The sequence below is a fragment of the Choloepus didactylus genome, chromosome 18, assembly GCF_015220235.1.
Source record: "Choloepus didactylus isolate mChoDid1 chromosome 18, mChoDid1.pri, whole genome shotgun sequence".
NCBI classification, from domain to species: domain Eukaryota; kingdom Metazoa; phylum Chordata; class Mammalia; order Pilosa; family Megalonychidae; genus Choloepus; species Choloepus didactylus.
The window spans coordinates 40,212,381-40,234,891 of record NC_051324.1 but is presented as its reverse complement, the minus strand read 5'-3'; the positions used below and the strand labels follow the sequence as shown (position 1 = coordinate 40,234,891).

The following is a 22,511-nucleotide window of genomic DNA, read 5'->3' as shown; positions in this document are numbered from 1 at the left end:
GCCATCAAATTCAAGACTTTCTTTCAATACAGGAGAAACATTTCAATAGTGATGTTGAACAAGTGGAAATTTTTATTGAACATTAACTTTCAGATAGGCACTGTGCAAAACCTTCCATGTCCATTATTTTATTTATTCCATTCTCAACCCTAACTAGTAGCACAATTGTTACCCTATTTTACAGATTAGGAAACATGGATTTCCAGAGTTTTTTGGCACCTATCTGGATTACATTGTTTTGGTGTTTAAACTACCTACTTAATCAAAGTCAAGAACCATCTGCTCATGGAAAATACAGTAATACCTGCATTGTTTAAAGGAGCAAAAAGATCTTTGAGTTGCACAAAGATCTAAATTGTGTAAGCTGCAGAAGTCATAGGTGGATACAAGGATACCTTTCAGATCATTGTCCACACTACAGGATGGCAAACCACCTTGTTGATCCATTGCGAGAACTTCCCCTTCTTCCTTTTAGATATCCCACCCCGGCCTGAATCAGGTTTCTGAACCCTTTCTGTGCCATGGACCCCTTTGACTGGTGAATCACATGGATGCCTTCTAAGAATAACGTTTTAAAATGCATAATGAAAATAAACTATATTGAGATACAGTTTTAACAACTGATCCTTAGAAGATTTTCAAGTATTTCTGCTCTGCTCACCTTTCCTCCCAAGTCTACCAAACCTCTCAGAGACTTTCCCCACCTTCTTCAAAGAAGGCAAAGGGAACCACCCAAGCAGCGTTTGTAAGGTCTAAGGGGGAAGAGATGGGCTACTGAGGAGGTGTTTTTGAGGTGACATCTGTCTTCCTCCCTCTTTCTTTTCTCTTTCCTCTAGAAGCCTCCTCTCCTCACTTTCCCAGCTCCATTTTCTTCCCCAGGCAAAGTCCAAATTTTCTCTAGTTTCACCTCTTTTCCAGCCTCCCCACCCTTTGCTTAGCTCCGCCCACTTTTCTAGGTCTAAGCTTCCCGGGCCCGCCTCCTCAAGGCCCGCCTCCCTTCTGTCCTTCGCCAATCACGTAGAGGCCACCCTCTCGCCCCGCCTCCGGGCCCACAAGGACCCTGTCTCTGGCCTCCCCTCCGGGTGGAGGAGCTGTGGCTGCGGAAGGATGGCGCAGGCGGCGGATGGCTTCTCGGAGGAGCAGTTCCGGGAGGTGTGCGCCGAGCTCCAGCAGCCCGCGCTGGCGGGGGCCGACTGGGAGCTGCTGCTGGAGACCTCGGGCATCAGCATTTACCGGCTGCTGGATCAGGTAGCGGCCGGCCCGCTGGAGGACCGCCGGGGCTGCAGCGCGCGGGACAAACCTCTCTGCCGGGCATGCCACCCTGCAGCTGCGAAGGGACCGGGGCGGGTCTTCTGGACCCTGGGAGGGGGCGGTGTCTTGGGCGGACTTTGCACTCTGCAGATCTAGCGGAGTTGGGAGGTCATCCGAATTCAGCCTCAGGGCTGAGGCCCGATGGGGGAAGTGGTTTATTGGAAGTTAATGATACAATTAAAACGTGGGTCTGCTGGGTCCTAGGCCCATGCACATGGTGGCGTGCAGGGTACATGGTTTCCCCGTCCCGAGTGGCTGCCAGGGTGTGGAGGTGGGGCGATATTCTAGGGCTTGGTTATAAGTGGAAAAGAGACACGACTTTTCAGAGATTGGATGTGCAAGGTGGATAGTGTGGGGGGTTTCCAAAAATCGACTTACTGTGATCTTCAGTCATTTTAGTGATTGACTTTCCTTGTAGGTTTTCACTTAATAACTTTAGTCTGCAGCTTCAGCCAGAATGACAGCTAAAGGGGTAGTAGGAATGGAGTTGGTTATTAAGCCAGTGTCAGGAGGACTTTGGGACCCAGGTAGCCTTCCAGGTGGCAGGCATTGCTGCCATTCATTGCTTTGGGTGATTGTAGCAGCATGGCAAGTAGGTTAAACATCACTTTCAGGTAACGTAAGTGAAATAGAAGTTTGGTGGCATAGGGCCAGGGCATTGTAGGGTTGGAGCAGGGAGGGGCCCTAAGGCCGAGCAAAGCTGGTGGTAGAGGTAGGATTAGAGTTTTCATGATCTTGACATGGATGTTATCAGTGCTTTTTTTCACAGTCACGTTTTATAGCTCTTTACACTTTAAAACAGAAAACAAGCATTCTTGTCCTTAGACTTTGCCCTGCCTCCTCAGAGGGTTGTTGTTGAGAGGTTCAAATCAAATGTATCAATGTGTGTGAAAATTTTGTGAGCTCTACCATGGACAGTACAGCCCCCCACCCACAAGGAAAAAAAACAAAACAAAACAAACAAAAAAATAGAATTATCTGGCCCAAAATTTCAAAAATGTCAAGATTAAGGAACGCTACTCTAAATGGTGAATATTGATATTATGAAGATGGAGGAAATTTCCTCTGTAAAGACTTGGACTGTGGAACATGCTAATTTGAATGTTTAGAAATTAGCAGAGCAGGCCCTTTGTAATCCAGAACAGAGCAAATACTGGAAGTTGGTGAGAGGTCGTATTTGCTTTTCTCTGTATAAAAAGTTGTTTCATTTTAGTGGGTATTAGTTGACTTGATATGTAGCTGAATTTGGGTAAGAAGCATCTATAATATATTCACAATGTGAAGTTCTGCTCTAGGCCCCTGCTTCTTCAGGGACAATAATTACCTGACGATTTTCCTCAGCCTCATGGTGTGCCTAAAAAGGATTTCAAGGAGATATTTTTTTATTTTCTCTAAGTGTTCTCAAATGCGTCCAGAGAAAGGTGCCCCCTTCTACTGCATTTGTGTTTCAGTAATGTTGGCGATTATTCACTCAACAAACACTGAATGCCTGCTGTGTACCAGGACATATAACAGGATGAATAAGAAGCTCACGGACTAGGACAAGCAGAATTTATTTCCTAGTGTAACTTCAACAGACAGTGGACTGGGAAAATGGACATTTTTTAGACACAATCCTTTTATCTTCTCTCTGAGTATTCCATTTTTCCTTACCAGCCACCAAAAGGGCATTTGCCAAGTTTTGTTAATTCAATTGCTCAGATATATCTGGCATCTGACCCATTTCCCTTGCCTTTTCTTTACTTTACCTTTGCCACTTTGGGTGTTCTTACCTCTCACCTTGAATTGCGGTGACCTCTTAACTAGTTTCTTGGCCTTCCACCTCTTGTGTCCTCCCCTCCATCCTACACATTACAGCCCAATCAAACACCTGAAGGAGAGGCTGTGGTCTTATCACTGCCCTGTCAGTGGCACTAATGACTGCAGAATTAATAATAACAATATTTATAGCTAACACTTACTGCATGCTTTCTTACATTCTAGGCACTATGTAAGAGCTTTGCAGGTATTGACTTATTCAACCCTCCCATCAAACCTATGATAATATACTATTATTATAATATGGTACCTTTTTCCTACATGGAAGGGTTAAGTTAGTTGATCAAGATCAAACTGGTTTGGGAACCCAGTTGTCTGGCTCTAGACCTGTGCTTTTAAACATGGTCCTGTATTGCCTGTCTAAACAGAAGGCAAATGCTCCTGGGTGGGCTTTCCTGAGCCAGTTTAGCCCCAATTCATGTTTCCACGTTTATCTTCTATGACTCATTCACACATCCTGTCCTCCAACCAACCCAGACCATTCCACCTCCCCCATGGGCCTCTTGGTTTTTGGCTTTTGCGCCTTTCCTTATCCAATATTCACTGCCTGACTAAGTCCTCCTGTGCCTCTGAGAAAGTAACCATCACACGAACCAGTACGTATTTGCATAATGAACAGGTAAATCAATTAGTCATAAATTCTATCTATTTTTAAGGTCAAATGCTCTCTATTAAATGACATGCTCCCTAAGGGCTGCCACTGTGCTCCTTTGTTTATTTTTGAGTGAACACAGCATGTTTATTGAGTGTGTAATATGTGTCAAGCTGGAAACTCAATAATCATCAATAAAGAAGGAAACAGATTAGATCCTTGACCACAAGGAGCTCATATGTCCTCATCTTTCCCATCATCATAAATTCATAGAAGCCAGAACTGGAAAAGACCTTAGAGTTTCCTGGAGCAAACCTCCTGTTTTACAAAGTGAAGACAGACTCAGAGAGAGAAACACAATGCTAGTCAGTTTTAGAGCTAGAATTGGAACCTACATCCTCCTATGTTAAGTCAAATCTCCCTTTTGCAGCCCATTCATCTTCCTCTATGTCTGGGATGCATTGCAATTAGTAGTTGCTCAAAAATATTTCAGTCTGCTATCATTTTATATCCATTGTTCCTCAACTACCTGTTACTTCTTTCTAGTTTGATTTCTTATGTAAGCTTCACATTGCTCTTTTTTTTTTTTTTTTTTTTTTCTGCCATTGGGCCAATTTTCTTCTATATCCCCCTTACTTCTGTGATCCTGCTTCAATTAAAAGTCTAAAATTTTAGGTTGTATATATGTTTTAACCACATTCAAATATGTAATGCAGTGGTGTTAATAACATTCCCAGTGTTACGCTACCATCACCACCAGCCATTACCAAAATTTTCCATCAACGCAATCAAAAATCCTGTGTCAATTAAGCATGCACTCCCCATTCTGTATCTCCACCCCAGCCCCTGGTAACCTGTCTTGTTTCTGACTCTGAATTTGCTTATACTAATTATTTCATATCATTAAGATCATGTAATATTTGTCCTTTGCTCTCTGGTTTATTTTTTATTTATTTATTTATTTATATATATTTTTTCATTTTTATTGAGATTGTTCAGATACCATACAATTATCCAAAGATCCAAAGTGTGCAATCACTTGCCCCTGGGTACCCTCATACAGCTGTGCATCCATCACACTTAATTTTTGTTCAATTTTTAGAAACTTTTCATTACTCCAGACAAGAAATAAAGTGAAAGATGAAAAGAGAAAAAAAGAAAAGGAAACTCTAAACCTCCCCTATCCCTAACCAACCCCCCTCAATTGTTGACTCCTAGTATTGATATAGTACATTTGTTACTGTTTATGAAAAAATGTTGAGATACTACTAACTGTAGTATATAGTTTGTAATAGGTATATAGTTCTTCCCTATATGCCCCTCTATTATTAACTTCTAATTGTATTGTCATACATTTGTTCTGGTTCATGAAGTGATTTCTAGTATTTGTACAGTTGATCATGGACATTGCCCACCATAGGATTCAGTTTTATACATTTCCATCTTTTGACCTCCAACTTTCCTTCTGGTGACATATATGACTCTGAGCTTCCCCTTTCCACCTCATTCACACACCATTCAGCGCTGTTAGTTATTCTCACATCTTGCTACCAACACCCCTGTTCGTTTCCAAACATTTAAGTTCATCCTAATTGAACATTCTGCTCATACTAAGCAAGAGCATCTACATTTCTTCCACAAGGCAGGAGGGAGAGTCATAGAAGGTAGAGAGGCAAAAGAAAGAGGAAACAAAAAAATGACAGCTAGGAAGCAGCAAAAGGAAAAATAACCTTAAATCAAAGTAGAATAAAGAATCAGACAATACCACCAATGTCAAGTGTCTAACATGCCTCCCCTATCTCCCCCTCTTATCTGCATTCACCTTGGTATATCATCTTTGTTACATTAAAGGAAGCATAATACAATGATTCTATTAGTTACAGTCTCTAGTTTATGCTGATTGCATCCCTCCCCCAATGCCTCCCCATTTTTAACACCTTGCAAGGTTGACATTTGCTTGTTCTCCCTCGTAAAAGAACATATTTGTACATTTTATCACAATTGTTGAATACTCTAGATTTCACCAAGTTACATGGTCCCAGTCGTTATCTTTCCTCCTTTCTTGTGGTGTCTCACATGCTCCCCATCTTCCTCTCTCAACCATATTCATAGTTACCTTTGTTCAGTGTACTTACATTGTTGTGCTACCATCTCCCAAAATTGTGTTCCAAACCACACACTCCTGTCTTCTATCACCCTGTAGTGCTCCCTTTAGTATTTCCTGTAGGGCAGGTGTCTTGTTCACAAAGTCTCTCATTGTCTGTTTGTCAGAAAATATTTTGAGCTCTCCCTCATATTTGAAGGACAGCTTTGCTGGATACAGGATTCTTGGTTGGTGGTTTTTCTCTTTCAGTATCTTAAATATATCACACCACTTCCTTCTTGCCTCCATGGTTTTTGCTGAGAGATCCGCACATAGTCTTATTAAGCTTCCTTTGTATGTAATGGATTGCTTTTCTCTTGCTGCTTTCAGGATTCTCTCTTTGTCTTTGACATTTGATAATCTGATTATTAAGTGTCTTGGCGTAGGCCTATTCATATCTCTTCTGTTTGGAGTACGCTGCGCTTCTTGGATCTGTAATTTTATGTCTTTCATAAGAGATGGGAAATTTTCATTAATTATTTCCTCTATTATTGCTTCTGCCCCCTTTCCCTTCTCTTCTCCTTCTGGGACACCAGTGATACGTACATTATTGTACTTTGTTTCATCCTTGAGTTCCCGGAGATGTTGCTCATATTTTTTCATTCTTTTCTCCATCTGCTCCTTTGCGTGTAGGCTTTCAGGTGTCTTGTTCTCCAGTTCCTGAGTGTTTTCTTCTGCCTGTTGAGATCTGCTGTTGTATGTTTCCATTGTGTCTTTCATCTCTTGTGTTGTGCCTTTCGTTTCCGTAGATTCTACTAGTAAGTTTTTTGAACTTTTGATTTCTGCCATATACATGTCCAGTGCTTCCTTTACAGCCTCTATCTCTTTTGCAATATCTTCTCTAAACTTTTTGAATTGATTTAGCATTAGTTGTTTAAATTCCTGTATCTCAGTTGAAGTGTACGTTTGTTCCTTTGACTGGGCCATAACTTTGTTTTTCTTAGTGTAGGTTGTAATTTTCTGTTGTCTAGGCATGGTTTCCTTGGTTATCCAAATCAGGTTTTCCCAGACCAGAACAGGCTCAGGTCCCAGAGGGAAGAAATATTCAGTATCTGGTTTCCCTGAGGGTGTGTCTTAGAAAATTGCTCCACCCTTTGATGCCTCGGGTCACTGTGCTTTTCTGCCCAGCAGGTGACGCCTGTTAGCCTATAATTCTTGACTGGTGTGAGGAGGTATGGCCGTGTTCCCCCAGGCTCTGGGGTCTGGTTCTGAATGGAAAGGGCCCCACCCCTTTCCTCCTAGAGAAGACAGACCCCCCAGGTGGAGGTCATTAGCATTTCAGTGGTCTCACTCTCTCTGCTTGTGGTGTCTCCACCCTTCCCAGAGTCACAGCCCTGGAAACTGAAAATGACTGGGGCTTTCTCCACTGAGCCAAAAAAGAAACAGATAGTCCCCTTCAGACCCATTCCAAGGCAACCCTCCGGCTCTCCCAGGTCAGTCGTCACCCAAAGCCTCTGTCTGTTTTTGGGGGATACGTACCTGTAGTGAGCAGTTCACACTCGCTGCTTAAAACCCCAATTGGAGCTCAGCTGAGCTGTATTCGCTTGCTGGGAGAGAGCTTCTCTGTGACACCATGCGGCTCTGCAGCTCGGGCTATGGGGGAGGGGGTCTCCCGACCTGGTTCCGCAGGTTTTACTTATAGATTTTATGCTGTGTTCTCGGGCATTCCTCCCAATTCAGGTTGGTGTATGATGAATGGATGGTCTTGTTTGTCCCCCCACAGTTATTCTGGATTATTTACTAGTTGTTTCTGGTTTTTTGTAGGTGTTCCAGGGGGACTACTTAGCTTCCACTCCTCTCTATGCCGCCATCTTGCCCGAGTGTCCCTGGTTTATTTTGTTCAACATAATATCAAGGTTCATTGATTTCACAAGTATCAGAACGTCATGCCTTTTTGCAGCTGAATAATATGTCATTGTGTATATATACCACCTTTTGTTTATCCATTCATCTGTGGATGGATGCTTGAGTTCCTTCCATTTTTGACAATTGTGAATAATGCCACTAGGAACATTAGTGGGTTCTCTAAATCCCTGCTTTCAATTTTTGGGGGTACATACCTGGAAGTGGGACTGCCAAACTGATTTCCACAGTGGGTGTACCATTTAACATTACCAACAGTGGATGAGTGTTCCGGTTTCTCCACATCATCTCCAACACTTGTTGCTTTCCATTTTTTAATAATAGCCATTCCTGTGTGTTAAATGGTATCTCATTGTGATTTTGATTTGCATTTGCCTAGTGGCTAATAAAGTTGAGTGTCTTCATGTGCTTTTTGGCCATTTGTATATCTTCTTTGCTGAAATGTCTATTCGAGTCTTGCCCATTTTTAAATTGGGTTGTTTGCCTTTTTGTTGTTAAATTGTAGGATTTCTGTTTATATGCTGGATATTAAATTACCTTATCGTATTTGTGGTTTCCAAATATTTTTTTCCATTCTGTAGGTTGTCTTTTTACTTTCATGATGAAGCCCCTTGAAGTGCAAAAGTTTTAAATTTTGATGAAGTCCCATTTATCTGTGTTTTCTTTTGTTGCTTGTGCTTTTGATGTATAGTGTTAAGAACCCATGGCCTAATGCAAGATGTGCATGATATTTCCTTATGTTTTCTTCTATGAGTTTTATCGTTTGGGTTCTTATAGTTAGGTCTTTGATCCATTGTAAGTTAATTTTTTGGAGTCCAGCTTCATTCTTTTGCTTGTGGGTATCCAGTTTTCCAAGCACCATTTGTTGAAGAGACTGACTATTCTTAACGAAGTAAACTTGACACCCTTGTCAAAGTCAATTGGCCATAGGTGTGAGGGTTTATTTCTAAACTCTCAATTTGATTCCATGGGTCAGTATGTCTGTCCTTGTGCCAGAATCATGCTGTTTTGATTACTGTGGCTTTTTAATAAGTTTTAAAATTGGTAAGAATGAGTTCTCCAACTTCGTTCTACTTTTTCAAGGTAGTTTTGGCTATTTGGGGCCCTTTACCCTTCTATATAAATTTGATAGTTGGATTTTCCATTTCTACAAAGAAGGCTATTGGAATTTTGATTTGGATTGTTTTGGATCTGTAAATCACTTTGGGTAGAATTGACATCTGAACAGTAATTAGTCTTCCAATACATGAACTTGGAATGTCCTCCCATTTATTTAGGTCTTGTTTGATTTCTTTTAACAATATTTAATAGTTTTTCATGCATAAATCCTTTATGTACGTGGTTAAATTTATTTTTAGATATTCTTTTAGTTGCTATTGTTAATGGATTTTTTTTTCTTAATTTCCTCTTCAGATTGTTTATTACTAGTTTGTAGAAACAATACTGAATTTTGCATGGCACTTTGCTGAATCATTTATTAGCTCTAGTAGCTTTGTTGTAGGTTTTTCAGGATTTTCTGTATATGGGATCATGTCATCTACAGATAGGGAATGTTTTACTTCTTCCTTTCCAATTTGGATGCCTTTTTATTGCTTTTTTTTTTTTTTTTTTTTTTTGCCTAACTGCTTTGGTCAGAATAACAGTGGTGACAGTGAGCATACTTCTATCTTATTCCCAATATTTAGAACGAATGCTTTCAGCCTTTCACCATTGAGTATGATGATAGCTACCAATTTTTCATATATGCTTTTTATCCTGTTGAGGAAATTTCCTTCTATTCCTAATTGAGTGTTTTGTTATGAAGGGGTGCTGGATTCTGTCAGATACTTTTCTGCACCAATTGAGATGAACGTGCGTTTTTTCCCCTTTTTTCTATTATTGTGGTGTTTTACATTGATTGATTTTCTTATGTTGAAACACCCTTGTATACCTGGAATAAATCCCACTTGGTCATGGTATATAATTCTTTTAATGTGCTGTTGGATTTGATTTACTGGTAGTTTATTAAGGACTTTTGCGTCTATATTCATAAGGGGTATTGGTCTGTAGTTTTCTTTGCTGTAGTATCTTTACCTGGCCTTTGGTTTTGGGGTGATGCTCACCTCATGGAATGAGTTAGGAAGTGTTTTTGAAGAGTTTGGGCAGGATTGATGTTAATTCTTCTTGGAATTTTGGTAAAATTCACCAGTGGAACTGTCTGATCTTGGACTTTTCTTTGTTGGGAGGTTTTTGATTCAATCTGTATCTGTTTTTTGGTCTGTTAAGATCTCCTTTGTCTTCTTGAGTCAGTGTAAGTAGTTTGTGTGTTTCTAGGAATGTGTCCATTTCATCTAGGTTCTCTAATTTGTAGTTGTAGAGTTGTTCATAGTACCCTCTTATAATCCTCTTTATTTCTGTGTGGTTGGTAGTAATACCCCCCTTTCATTTATGATTTTAGTTATTTGGACCTCTGTCCTTTTTTTTCTTTGTCAGTCTAGCTAAATGTTTATCAATTTTATTGAGTTTTTTAAAGAACCAACTTTTTGTTTTTGTGATTCTATTGTTTTTTAATTCTCTATTTCATTTAGCTCCGCTCTAATCTTTATTCCCTTCCTTTTGCTCGCTTTGGGTTTAGTTTGCTCTTCTCTTTCTAGATGTTCTGGTTGTGAGATTAGGTCTCTGGTTTGCAATCTTTCTTGTTTTTTTAATGTAAGCTTTTAGAGCTACAAAATTCTCTCTCAACACTGCTTTTGCTGCATCCAGTATGTTTTGATATGTTGTGTTTTAGCTTTCATTCACCTCAAGATATTTCTTAATTCCCTTGTGATTTCTTTTTTTTGGCTCATTGGTTGTTTAAAACTGCCTTGTTTAATTTCCACATACTAGTGAATTTTCCAGCTCTCCCTCTGCTATTGATTTCTAGCTTCATTCCATTGTGGTCAGAGAAGATACTTTGTATGATTTCAATATTTTTGACTGTTTTTTTTTTTAATTGAGACTTTTATGATTTTTTATTGAGATATATAGACTATCCTGGAGAATGAACTGTGTGCACTAGAGAAGAATATGTATTCTGCTTCTGTTGGGTGAAGTTTCTGTATTTGGTTTATAATATTGCTGAAGTCTTATGTTTCTTTACTGATCCTCTGTCTAGTTGTTCTATCCATTATCGCAAGTGGTATATTGGAGTCTCCTGCCATTAATATAGAACCATCTGATTCTCCCATTAAATCTGTCAGTATTTGCTTCATATATTTTGGGGCTCTGCTAGTAGGTGAATATATATTTGTAATTACATCTTCTTGTTGAATTGATCACCTTATCAGTATATAGTGGCATTCTTTGTCTCTCGTAACAGTTTTTGACTTAAAGTCTATTTTATTTAATATTACTGTAGCTAACCCAGCTTTCTTGGTTACTACTTGCATGGTGTAATTTTTTCCATCCCTTCACTGTCAATCTACTTGTGTCTTTGAATTTAAGGTGAGTCTCTTGTAAGCAGCATATATATGGGTGTTTTAGTTTGCTAATGCTGCCAAAATGCAATACACTGGAAATGGGCTGGCTTTTAACAATGGGGGTTTATTAGTTTACAACTTTACAATTCTGAGGCCATGAAAATATCCAGATCAAGGCATCAAGGCAGTACCTGGCCTTCTCTGTCAGATGGCAAGGCCTGTGGTGGCATCTACTGGTCTTTCTCTTCTCTTCTGGGTTCCTTGGCTTTCAGCTTCTGGCTTCAGTGACTTCCTCTCTGTTTCTGTGGCTTTTCTCTCTCAGCTTCTGTGTCTGCCTTTCTGAATTTTCATGCTCTTATAAAGGACTCCAGCAAGACGATTAAGGTCCCCCTGGGGCACACCTCAACTGAAATTACCTAATTAAAAGGTCCCACTCATAACAAGTTTACACCTCTAGGAATGGATTAGCTTTGAGAACATGGTCTTCTGAGGTCCATTCAGCTTCAGACTACCACAGTGGATTATGTGTTTTTATCTGTTCTGCCAGTATCTGCCTTTTGGCAGGAGAGTTTAATCCATTCACATTTAAAGTAACTAGTAGTAATACAGGACTTTCTTCTGCCATTTTGCTGTTGTTCTTTGTAAGTCTTACACTTTTTTCTGTTCCTCAATTCTTCCATTAATGCCTACTTTCAATTATTGTGTTTGGTTTTTTGTTTTGTTTTGTTTTTTTGTATTGTACCATCTGAGTCCCTTCTTACTTCTCTCTGTGTATATTTTTCATATTTTTTTTGTGGTTACCTGTGGGCTTAAATTTAACATCCTAAATCTATAACAATCACATTTGATTTGAAACCAACTTAACTTCAATAGCATACACATACACTGTTCCTATATCCCTTAGCCCCACCTCCTTTTGTTGTATTTATAACAAATTGTATATATACACATTAATTTTTACTGTAAGGAGTAAAATGTGGAGAGACATACCAAAAAATATGATAAAATAGTACTGGCATTTATAATTAACCGTATGGTTACCGTTATAGGAGGTCTTTATTTCTTTGTGCTGCTTTGATCCACTGTCTAATGTCCCATTCAGTCTGAAGAACTCCCTTTTGTATTGCTTGTCAGGCAGCAATACAAACTCCTTCAGATTTTGTTTTTCTGGAGATGTCTTAATCTCTCCCTCATTTTGGAAAGACCGTCTCACTGGATATATACTTCTTGGTTGGCAGTTGTTTTCTTTCAGCACTTTAAATATTTCATCCTATGCCTTATTGCCTCCACAGTTTCTGTTGAGAAATTGGCATTTAATCGTATTAGGTCTCCCTGGACATGTTGCTTTTCTCTTGCATCTTTCAGAACTTCCGTCTTATCCTTGGCTTTAGACAGTTTGACTGCTTTGTATTTGGTTGTGGTTCTCTTCAAGTTTATCCTGTTTGGGGTTTGTTGGGCTTCTTGAATGTGCATATTCATGTCTTTCCTTCAATTTGGGATTTCTTTCATTATTTCTTTGAATATTCCTTCTGGTCCTTTTTCTCGTCTCCTTCTCGGACTCCCATAATGCATATATTAATATGCTTGGTGGTCTCCCACAGGTCCTTACGCTCTTTTCACTGTTTTTCATTCTTTTTTCTTTTATAGTCTTTGTTTTGGATATCCAAAGTCTGAGTTTCTTCATTGATAGTTTCTGGGTTATCTGGTTCCTTTGGGTGGACTGTCATTTCTTATTTGTTTGTCTTGTAATCTTTCGTTGGACACTATATGATTTGGCATTTTAAAGTATGAACTCTGGGATTACTTCCTAAACTGTCTGTTCCTTAATTCTGTATCCAGCTAGTAATATGATAGAGATTCCCTTGAGTGCTAGGAGCTAACAAAAAAATAAACCAGCCAGTGCAAAAAGCAGTCTTTCACGGACTTGCAAATCGGCTCTGCATTGGCTGGTGCAGTCCTTCAGAGTTTAGCTCTCCTATCACGAAGTCAGCCCGAGCCGTAAGTGCAATGCAGGGTCCTCTGTCTTTTCTGAGCCCGTGTGTTGTTGTGGGTTTGTGCTTGCTTGTCACCTCAGGAATTACCCCACTTACAGGAATTCAAATGCCTCATCTACCAGCTATGAAATAGGCTTTCTCCCCTTTCTGTGTCCTCTATTGTATGACTTAAGCAGGTAATCCTTTGCCCCAGGCCACTACAGCTTAATTGTTTCACACACTGCATTAGCTGTCTATAGTCTGCTACTACCTGTGGCGCAGGTTCTGAGAGGGTGAGCCAGAGGGGCGTTACCTGGTTCAGTCTCTTGGGCTGCACCTGATAGATTGGTACGAACATACAGGCATCCCATTATGTGCATAGGGGTTACCCTGTGCTCTCCAGAACAGGGCCAGGGACCTACAATGGGATACTGCACTGGTGAGGGGGTGGGGGAAGGGCTGGCAAGGTTGCCATGAGCTTCTCCCACGGTCTCTAAAGCTGCATTCTCTTGTTTGAGTACTTGCCTGCTTACTGCAATCTTTTAACTGTTTTCCGGTTTTGAGGAAGATGGCTTTGCCAGTTTTTGCTAGTTGTTTAAAGATTTTGTGGGAGTATGACTCCCTAGAGCATCTCAATACTGCCATGTGGTCAACTGGTAGTGTACCAGTTTTAAATAAAACTCCCCAAATGTGGAATGGGCTATTTTAAGAGGGGTGAGTTCCTCATTTTTGGAGATGACTAACAAAGCCAAAGGCCATTTGTTATATAATTCATTCAGCCTTCGTTGAGGGTCACTGTGGGTCAGATGTCATGCCATGGATCCCCTGATAATTGGCTTAATTATGAACTACTGGACATTGGTTGGACTGATGGAACCCTAAGGACCTGATGGTGCACAGCACTTTTGCCACCATGGGACACCTGAGGTGGTGTTGACCCCTTGGTTTGCCTCCCACAGTCAGCATCAGAGATGACCACCCCGAGGCCAGGGCCACGTGACACCCTGTTGAGTAGGTCTTGAAACAAAAGTGGGAAAAAACAAAACTGTCGTCATCTTCTAAATGATGTTGTATCACAGTTACTGTTGCATGTTTTGAAAAGATTGAAAGTGTAGAGACCCTTGAAAGAGTTTTCAGTGTAACAAACAAATTATATTTAAAAATAAAACAAAATAAAATTGCCACTTTTTGGTTTAATAGACACATATGTTCCTGAATTCACCTTGGACAAATGGACAATTTTGATTGACACATTTTAATTTTTTTTCAGGTTCTTGTTTTCCATTAAATCACCAAATTTTAGGCTTACAAAATTTTCTTCAAAACCATTTTGCCAATGCCATCATCTTTTCCTTTTCCTTTCTTTTTCTTCTTTCTTTGCCCTTTGTTTCTTTCCTCTCTTCTTCCTTCTCTACTTTCCTCCCCATGATTTAATGGAATAACTTACCTTTACATGATGTTTCACTTTACAAAATATTTTCACATATAAGTTTTCATTTATCCCTCCAAATTAATCTGGAAGATAGGCAGGGATGGGCTATTTTCCTATTTACAAAGGAAACAAGACCCAGAGTTGTTAAGTAAGCCACACAAGACCTAATAATAGTAACTAGACACAAACTTGTCTACTTTGATAAACTCAGAACCAAATATACAGCCTGCTTCAAGGTTAGAACTACATTCTCTTTTTGGAGATTAATCAAAACTTGTCCAGGGCAGCCATGTGGTTTGTGGCTGTAGCATGGATTTTTGAATCAGATAGTCCTGCATTCACATCCCAGTCTGCCCCTCTGTCCTTCATTTGTTCACTCAGCAGCTATTTGCTCTGTGCTTCCCACGAGCTGCTGCTCCTGTAGGCTCTGGGATAAGTGATGAATAAGGGAGACAGAGCTGCTCCTTCTTGAGCAATGAACCATATTGTTCATTGGAGAAAAAAAAACCATAAGTATATAATGAATGTCAGGTGAAAATGCTATGAAAAAATAAGTGGGATAAAGGGATAGAAACTGATGACATGTAGGGGTGGCAAGGGTAATATATATGGTTGAACTCTTTAAAAATATATTTTCAGATGAGACAGTCTGGAGAAGTCCTCCTGGGGAAGTAGCATTTGAGATATAAGTGATATGAGAGATTGATCTGGCATGTTTCTCATCAGGCACATTAGAATCATCTGGGGAGCTATAAAAACATCAGCAAGCCTTACCACAGAGATTCAGATTTAATTTGTCTGGGGAGCAGTTTGGGTCCTTTTTAAGACCTTCCCTTTAACATGGGAATTGATTATTCTATTTTCTCTACTTTTTTGTATGTCTGAAATTCTTCCTAGTAGAACATTTTTAAAGAAAAGGTTGAAGGCTTCCCAAGAGATTCAGTTGTGCATGCTGGGTTTTAAACTAGAAGTGGAGGGAACACTTAAGTGCTAAGTCCCTCAGCCAGGTGTGAGCTTGCATTTTTTTTCCAAGAAGAACCAGATGAGGCTGGAGAGTAGTCAGAGGCTAGTGGTTAATTGCTTTTTCACTTTTCAAACTCAGCTTCTTCATTTGCAAAGCAAGGATAATGCCTACCTTTCCTGGTTGCTGAGAGGACTAGCTGAAAGGGTTTATGGCAGAGTCATTCTCAAATTCATCAGAATCACCTACAGGGCTTGTTAAAATTCAAAATTCAGAGTGTGGGGCATGAGAGTTTGTGTTCCTCACAAGTTGTCAGGTGATGCTGAAGCCACTGGTCCAAGGACCAAACTTTGAGAACCGCTGGTGTATGGGCCTCATCTCTCATGTGCCTAGCTCCAGGTGCTCCAGGGGTTCTGCACTGAGAGGTAAAGTCAGAGGCAGCAGAATCCCCTAGAGATACAAAGCAATGGAAGCTGGAAGTTAAGAGTGAAGAAAAAAGAAATTATCTTAAAACAAAAGAAATGTCCAAGTTAAGACTCACTCTCTCTGATCTTTAAATTAGTGGCTGCTTGGGAGTGAGTGTCGTTTCCTGAGCCAGGCTGAAAAGTTCCCTTGACAGAGAAGGGCCACAGGTCACTTAGAACAGCCTTTCCCGTGATCTGCAGTTGGGTCTGGCAGGAGCTCTGGGCTGCATTACCATGCAAACAGACACCCTGATGCAATGTGAACCCCATGAGCAAAGGTTCACATCTTCGATTTAGACAAAGTAAATGTTGGAATGAAAAGATCTGACTGTGCCTTGACTTTTAAAATTTTTAAATCTAAATGTCTGGCACTGGGAGAAGAGACTGCCTACATTGTGATTTTGTCCTTTAACAGATCTTCTAAACAAAGAGTTTGGTGAGGAGCAGACTGTACTTTCCCAGGGACTGTTCTTTCTTATGCTGTTGACCTACTAAATATTCAAAGCCTGGCATTACTGGAAAAACTACAGTTTAGCCAGCCAGGCTGAGAGAAAGTTTGGGCTTTTGGAGAGAGGCACAGATTTAGCTCACATGAGAACAGATTTACCCGAACAGATGAGAAGCTTCTACTCCCATTCCCCAGGTTGGATCATAATCCAACTTGCATCATGGGCTTCTTTTACATCAGAATTATTCCACCCCCTTCTCTCACCCTTCTGCCTTTCTCCCAAGGGATCAATAAGACAATTATTAAATGCAGGACACTTAAGGAGCCATCTTTTACTGGTGGGCAAGGTCACCATGTGTAAAAGCTGATGGCATGTGGATGGGATTCTACTTCTTGTCTTGACGAGAGCATCCTCTCTCCTCTGCCTTCTCCCCAGAGTGTACCACCAGATAGATATGTTAGAACCTCAATTCTCCCTCTCTTCTCTTCTTCTCTCCTCTCAGGGTGAGCATGTGGGTACGAGGTAGTATGAGAATGCTGATCCCAAGATTTCGATTTGGTGGGAAAGGGGGAGAAGGAAGAGTAGGATGCCCCACTTCTGCCTCTAGGTATAAGCCAAGGTTCATGCTCTCACCCAGTCTTTCTACAGATTCCTGCACTGGGGATTATAGTATGTTAGTGTGGCTGTTAATAAAGTGGAACTCTAATTTTCATTCTATCTTGGGAGCCCTGTGAGAAGAGATATGACTGATAGAGAAGGATTTGGACATTCCTGGATCTATGGACACAGTACCATGTCATGAACACCTTCAGTGAACAAGGGGTGAATCAGGGCAATGACAAGTGGAGAATGGTTCTTGCCTGGTCTTCCAAGCTGCTGCTGGTATCAGAGTAACCCCCATGGGAGGAAGGAGAATTCCACCAGGCTCTTGAATTGGAATAGTTTGCTCACCATTCCTGAACATTATTTTTGGACAGCTCTTTTACTCATCAGGGAAATTACTCAAATGAGTATTGTGCTGGTTTGAATCAATTATGCCCCCCACAAAAGCCGTGCTCTTTAATGCAATCTTGTGGGGGCAAACGTATTAGTCTTTTGATTAGGTTGTTTCCATGGAGATGTGACCCACCCAACTGTAGGTAAGACCTTTTGATTGGATCATTTCCATGGAGGGGTGACCCCTGCCCATTCTGGATGGGTCTTAATTAGATCACTGGAGTCGTTTAAGAGAGCTGAGAGCCCACACAGGCCGGGAAGTTTGGACTTGCTGGGAGATGCTGACAGAAGGACATTTGGAGTTACTAAGCTAAGAGATGAGGCCTAGAATTTGTCCCAGAGAAGCTAAGAGAGGACTCTCAGATGTTTGGAGAGAAATGCCCCAGGAGAACCAAGCAGAGAGTGGAGAGAGAGAAACTAAGAGAGACAGAGGCCCAGAGACGTTTTGGAGAAACCCATTTTGAAACCAGAACCTGGGAGCAAAGGATCAGCAGACGCTAGCTACATGCCTTCCCAGCCTGACAGAGGTGTTCTGGATGCCATCGGCCTTTCTTCAGTGAACGCATCCTTTTGTTGATGCCTTAGTTTGGACACTTATGGCCTTTTAGAACTGTAAATTTGTAACCTGATAAATCCCCTTTATAAAAGCCAGTCCATTTCTGGTATTTTGCATAATGGTAGCTTTAGCAAACCAGAACAAATATATTCTTGTAAGAAAGGGAAAATCATGCAAATAAGACCTTTCATTTTAGCCCAGAAATTTAAATTTGTTTATAAGACACAGAAAAGCCTAGAGATAAACATAGCTGCCTTATTCTGCTGTGCTTTGGGGAATGCACTTACCTTAGGATAGATGCTTTCCATAGCTATTTTTTTGTTTATCTGAATACATCCTAATGCAGAATAAACTCCAAAACACTTATTTACATACTCATTCAAGCAATTTTTGAGGACATGTTATTGTGTGCCTAGCATTGTGCTAAGCTTAGTAATACACTTGATGAATAAGACCAAATCCATACTATCAAAGAGCTCTAAGACATTCAACACAGATATTTTCATATTGTGTAGATCAGGGTTTCTCAGCGTTATAATTTTTCTTCTTCCTGAAGAACTACTTTTATTGTATCTTACAGGGAAAGTCTGGTGGTGTTGAACTCCCTCAGTTTTTTTTTGTCTGGGAGAGTCTTTATTTCTCTTTCATTTTTAAAGGATAATTTTGCTGCATATAGAATTCTAGGTTGGTGATTTTTTTTTCTTTCAGCACTTTAAACATTTCACTCTACTCTCTTGTTTGCATGGTTTCTGATGAAGTGTGATGTAATTCTTATTCACGTTCCTTTATAGGTAAGTGTTTTTTTCTTCTGACTTCCTTCAAGATTTTCTCTTTGTTCTTGGTTTTGCAGTTTGAATATTATATGCCTAGGTGTATAATTTTTTGTATTTGTTCTGTTTGTTGTTCTCTGAGCTTCCTAGATCGGTGGTTTAGTGTTTGTCATTAACTTTGGAAAGTTCTCAGCCATTATTACTTCAAATATTTCTTTCGCTCCTTTTCTCTCTTTCTTCTCCCTCTGTATTCCAACCCAGCTCAGCCCCAAGAATTATACATGAGTTTAATGAACAGGAGATGGTTCCACGGTGGCGGCCAGCTGGGAAAGATGGAAATTAACACTCCACAAAGAGTTGGGGGTGCCGGGGGCAGTTTCTAAGGATTAGGACAGAGACATTCCATATGGTGTGAGAACAGAGTTTCTGCAGGGTCTTGTGACACAGGGGTGTGGAGATTTGTTATCAACAGTGATCAGGGGAGGGGAGTTTCAGTGCTTTGTTTATGATACCATTTGATACCATTTGTACATTCTTTTTCCCCTGGAGAGGTCTGATGACCTTTAATGTCTGTCCCGGTCAAGCAGGCTACGTGCAATAACTCACTTTCACTACGGAGGAGAGGGGGCCTGGGGCCTGGGTCCCCACACTCTGGTGTTTCAGTTTTGTGCATGATAATACAAGTTTTGAAACTGTCCCACAGTTCTTGGATATTCTTTTCTTCTCTCTTTTTTTTTTTTTCTCCCCACTTTTTTTCTCTTTTCATCTCAGGATGGATAGTTTCAATTGACATATCTTCAAATTCACTGATTCTCTCCTTATCTTGCCCAGTCTGCTGATAAGCACATCAAAGACATTCTTCGTTTCTGTTACAGCAGTTTTTATTTCTAGCGTTTCCTTTGGATTCTTTCTTAGAGTTACCATCTTTCTGTTTACATTATCGGTTCTTGCATGCTGTCTACTTCTTCTATTAGAGTCCTTAACATATTAATCATACTTATTTTAAATTCCCTGGCTCATAATTCCAAAATCCTTATCATATCTGAGTCTGGTTCTGATGCTTGCTTTGTCTATTCAAACAGTATATTATTTCTTGCCTTTTAGCATGCCTTGTAATTTTTTTTTTTGAAAGTGAGACATGATATATTGGGTAATAGGAGCAGAGGTAAGTAGTCTTTATGTTAATCTGTCTAGGAGTTGTGCTATGTTTCATGTTTGCTGTAGCTGAAGGCATGAGAGTCTTCAAATTCCTCTGGTGTCCTTATTTTTGTCTCCCCAGTTGTCTTTGATCTCCCTTAAAAACTCCTTGGATAGAGTCTGGGTCTTGCAGCTGTTTCAGCTGTAATCCAGTTGTACTGGAGCCTGTTATTGTGTCAGTAAGGTACAGGGGAGAGGATGCATTCTATCATCTTTCTGTTAAATGTCAGTCTTTTAAATGGGCCTGTGTCCCTGGGCTGTGACCTTTACCCATATCTCTTAGTTTTTCCTCCCTTCCCTTTAGGCAAGACTGGAAGGCTAGAGGGAGGTGGAGCCAGGAAAATGCCCTCTCCAGGCGGGATAGGCTCTGCAATGTCTTTTGCCCCAAGAGTAGGCCTTTGTTTTGGAGAAGCTCTGGGCATTTCACAGTGGTAGCTCTTCCCCACCCCCTGCTAGAGCCATCAGAGCATCTTCCTTAGTTCTTCACCATGAGAACCTGGTGGGGGGTTTCCAAAGAAAATCCCATGAAAATGTGGTCCCCCTTCCCCCAAGACTGCATCTCCTAGGAGTTTATCACTCTCACACTATTCCACACTCAACCTCCTGCAGTTCATCAAAATGACCATGTAAGTATCTCTACCAGTTTATGGCTCCAGTGGTTTCTGCTCTAAAAGGCAGATCTCAGTTGTGACTCTCTGGATTCACCTTGCTCTCCAGATGTTGGGGTGTCGGTTTGCTCTGCAACCTCAGTTATCTGGTGGGTCCAAGAAAAGTCATTAATTTTTAGTTAGTTCTGCTTTCTACTTGTAAAGACAGTAATGATGACTTCCAAGCTCTTTACATGTTGGAGCTGAAACTGGAATCCCTGATATTTTTTAGATTAACATTTAGTGACATTTCTTAAGTATCTACCATATTCCAGGCATGGTGTTAGGTGCGTTGCACAAAATTGTTTGGAATTCAGAACATATTTTCCCATTAATGATTTTCTTATTACCTTTCCTAGAAATAAAAACCTAATTAACAATATACCATACATTTCCTATGGAACATAGCAGAAAAGAATATTTCTGACTCTTTGATCAACTTTGGCTTCTTACTTTCACTAGCATCATTTTTCTAGGGCACTGCTTTCCCATGTCTTTCTTTTGCTTTCAAACGATCCAGTAGCACACCACTGCCAGCAAGAGAAAGGACTGACTTTTGTTTTGCCCCACATGTATGTCCAGCCTCCAACAGTGCTGCCTCCCAGATCCTCCACTCTCTCCAAAGTGCTCCACTCAGTTTGTGCTTTTGTTGCCCTTTTCTCCTTCCTGAGTGACCCTTGCTCCCTGCTCTTTTACATTGCAAACAAAGCCCAGTCTTCCAGGCTCAGTTCATTGCTGCCTCTGCCATGCAGCCCGCAGCTGACTCTCACTCCTCTGGGGTCATCATGAAAATAAGAAAGATAATGCCCAGGACATAGGGTGGTGGGTAGGCCAGGAATGAAGCTGGTGGGAGTCTTAAACTAGAATGATGGAATTGAAAGCAAAGGGGATCAGGGTAAACCACACTGTTGCAAACAAATTGAACAGGGTGAAGATGTCCTTGGGTTTCTGGGACAATACATTTGAGCCCTTCACTCGGGAATGCCTCTTAATTCTGTTTCTGAAATTTCAAAGAAAGCAAAAGGAATTTCTGGCCATGTGTAGCGATTAAGAAATTATGGGGCCTTAAGGTTTTTTTTTTAAAGACAACCCTTTTATTTTATAAGGGATGAAAGTGAGATCCTTAGATGTTAAGGGACTTTCTCAATATAAGAGCTGATTACAAACCATGACAAATCTAGGATCTTGGTTTTGGAACCCTGCAGTGAGTTCTGTGCTGCCTTCTTCTTCCCTACCTTGTACCTCCACTGGCTCCGGCTGTCACATGAGAAACAGAACGTGGCCTCATTGGAATTTAGTTTGTTTATCTCAGATACAACCACCTACCAGCCATGCATACTTTGGCCCTTTGAGGATTATTTTGGCATGACCTTCATCTCGGTTGCCTTGTCATCACCTCCTTTGTGGACTCTGAACCTTCTCTGTGTACTGTTACTCAGCCTCTGCTCAGGATTGGCTGATTGACTTTGAAGGGTAGTCTGAACTTCAACAGTAAATCCCCATGTGGTTGAAAATAAAATATAAATGTATTTTGGAGTTTGACACAAAGATCCCTCTCATATGTGTATGCAGTTGTAATATGACTCAGTAGCAATTCAGGGTTTCCCTGGGTTGTATGTTTTAGAAGGGGTGGAGAAAATGCAGTGTTCAGCAGACTATTTCTACAAAGGGCCAAATAGTAAATATTTAGACTTTGTGGGTCAGGAGGCAGAATGAAGGATATTTTGCAGGTACTTATATAACCATTTAAGATCATAAAAGCCATTAGTTTGTAGGCTGCACACAAAAGATCTGGCATGTATACTCTTGAGGCCTAATGTCTCTCATTTTAGGACTCGTGAGCCTAAGATCCCATCTGAGTCTCAGTTTCCTCATCTGTAAACTGGAAATAATTACTGTTCT

At 40.6% G+C, this 22,511-nt stretch overlaps 1 protein-coding gene across 2 annotated transcripts in view; it reads left to right on the top strand.

Moving 5' to 3' along the window:
- Positions 1-1,092: 1,092 nt before the first annotated feature.
- The window catches only part of LOC119514354 (phosphatidylcholine transfer protein), a 36,810-nt gene continuing 15,391 nt past the window's right edge, over positions 1,093-22,511 (top strand). For both annotated transcript variants that reach the window (XM_037810074.1, XM_037810073.1), the window contains exon 1: positions 1,093-1,248. In XM_037810074.1, coding sequence (XP_037666002.1) covers positions 1,108-1,248 — 141 coding nt within the window. In that variant the 5' untranslated portion in view covers positions 1,093-1,107. The remainder of the gene's footprint in view (positions 1,249-22,511) is intronic.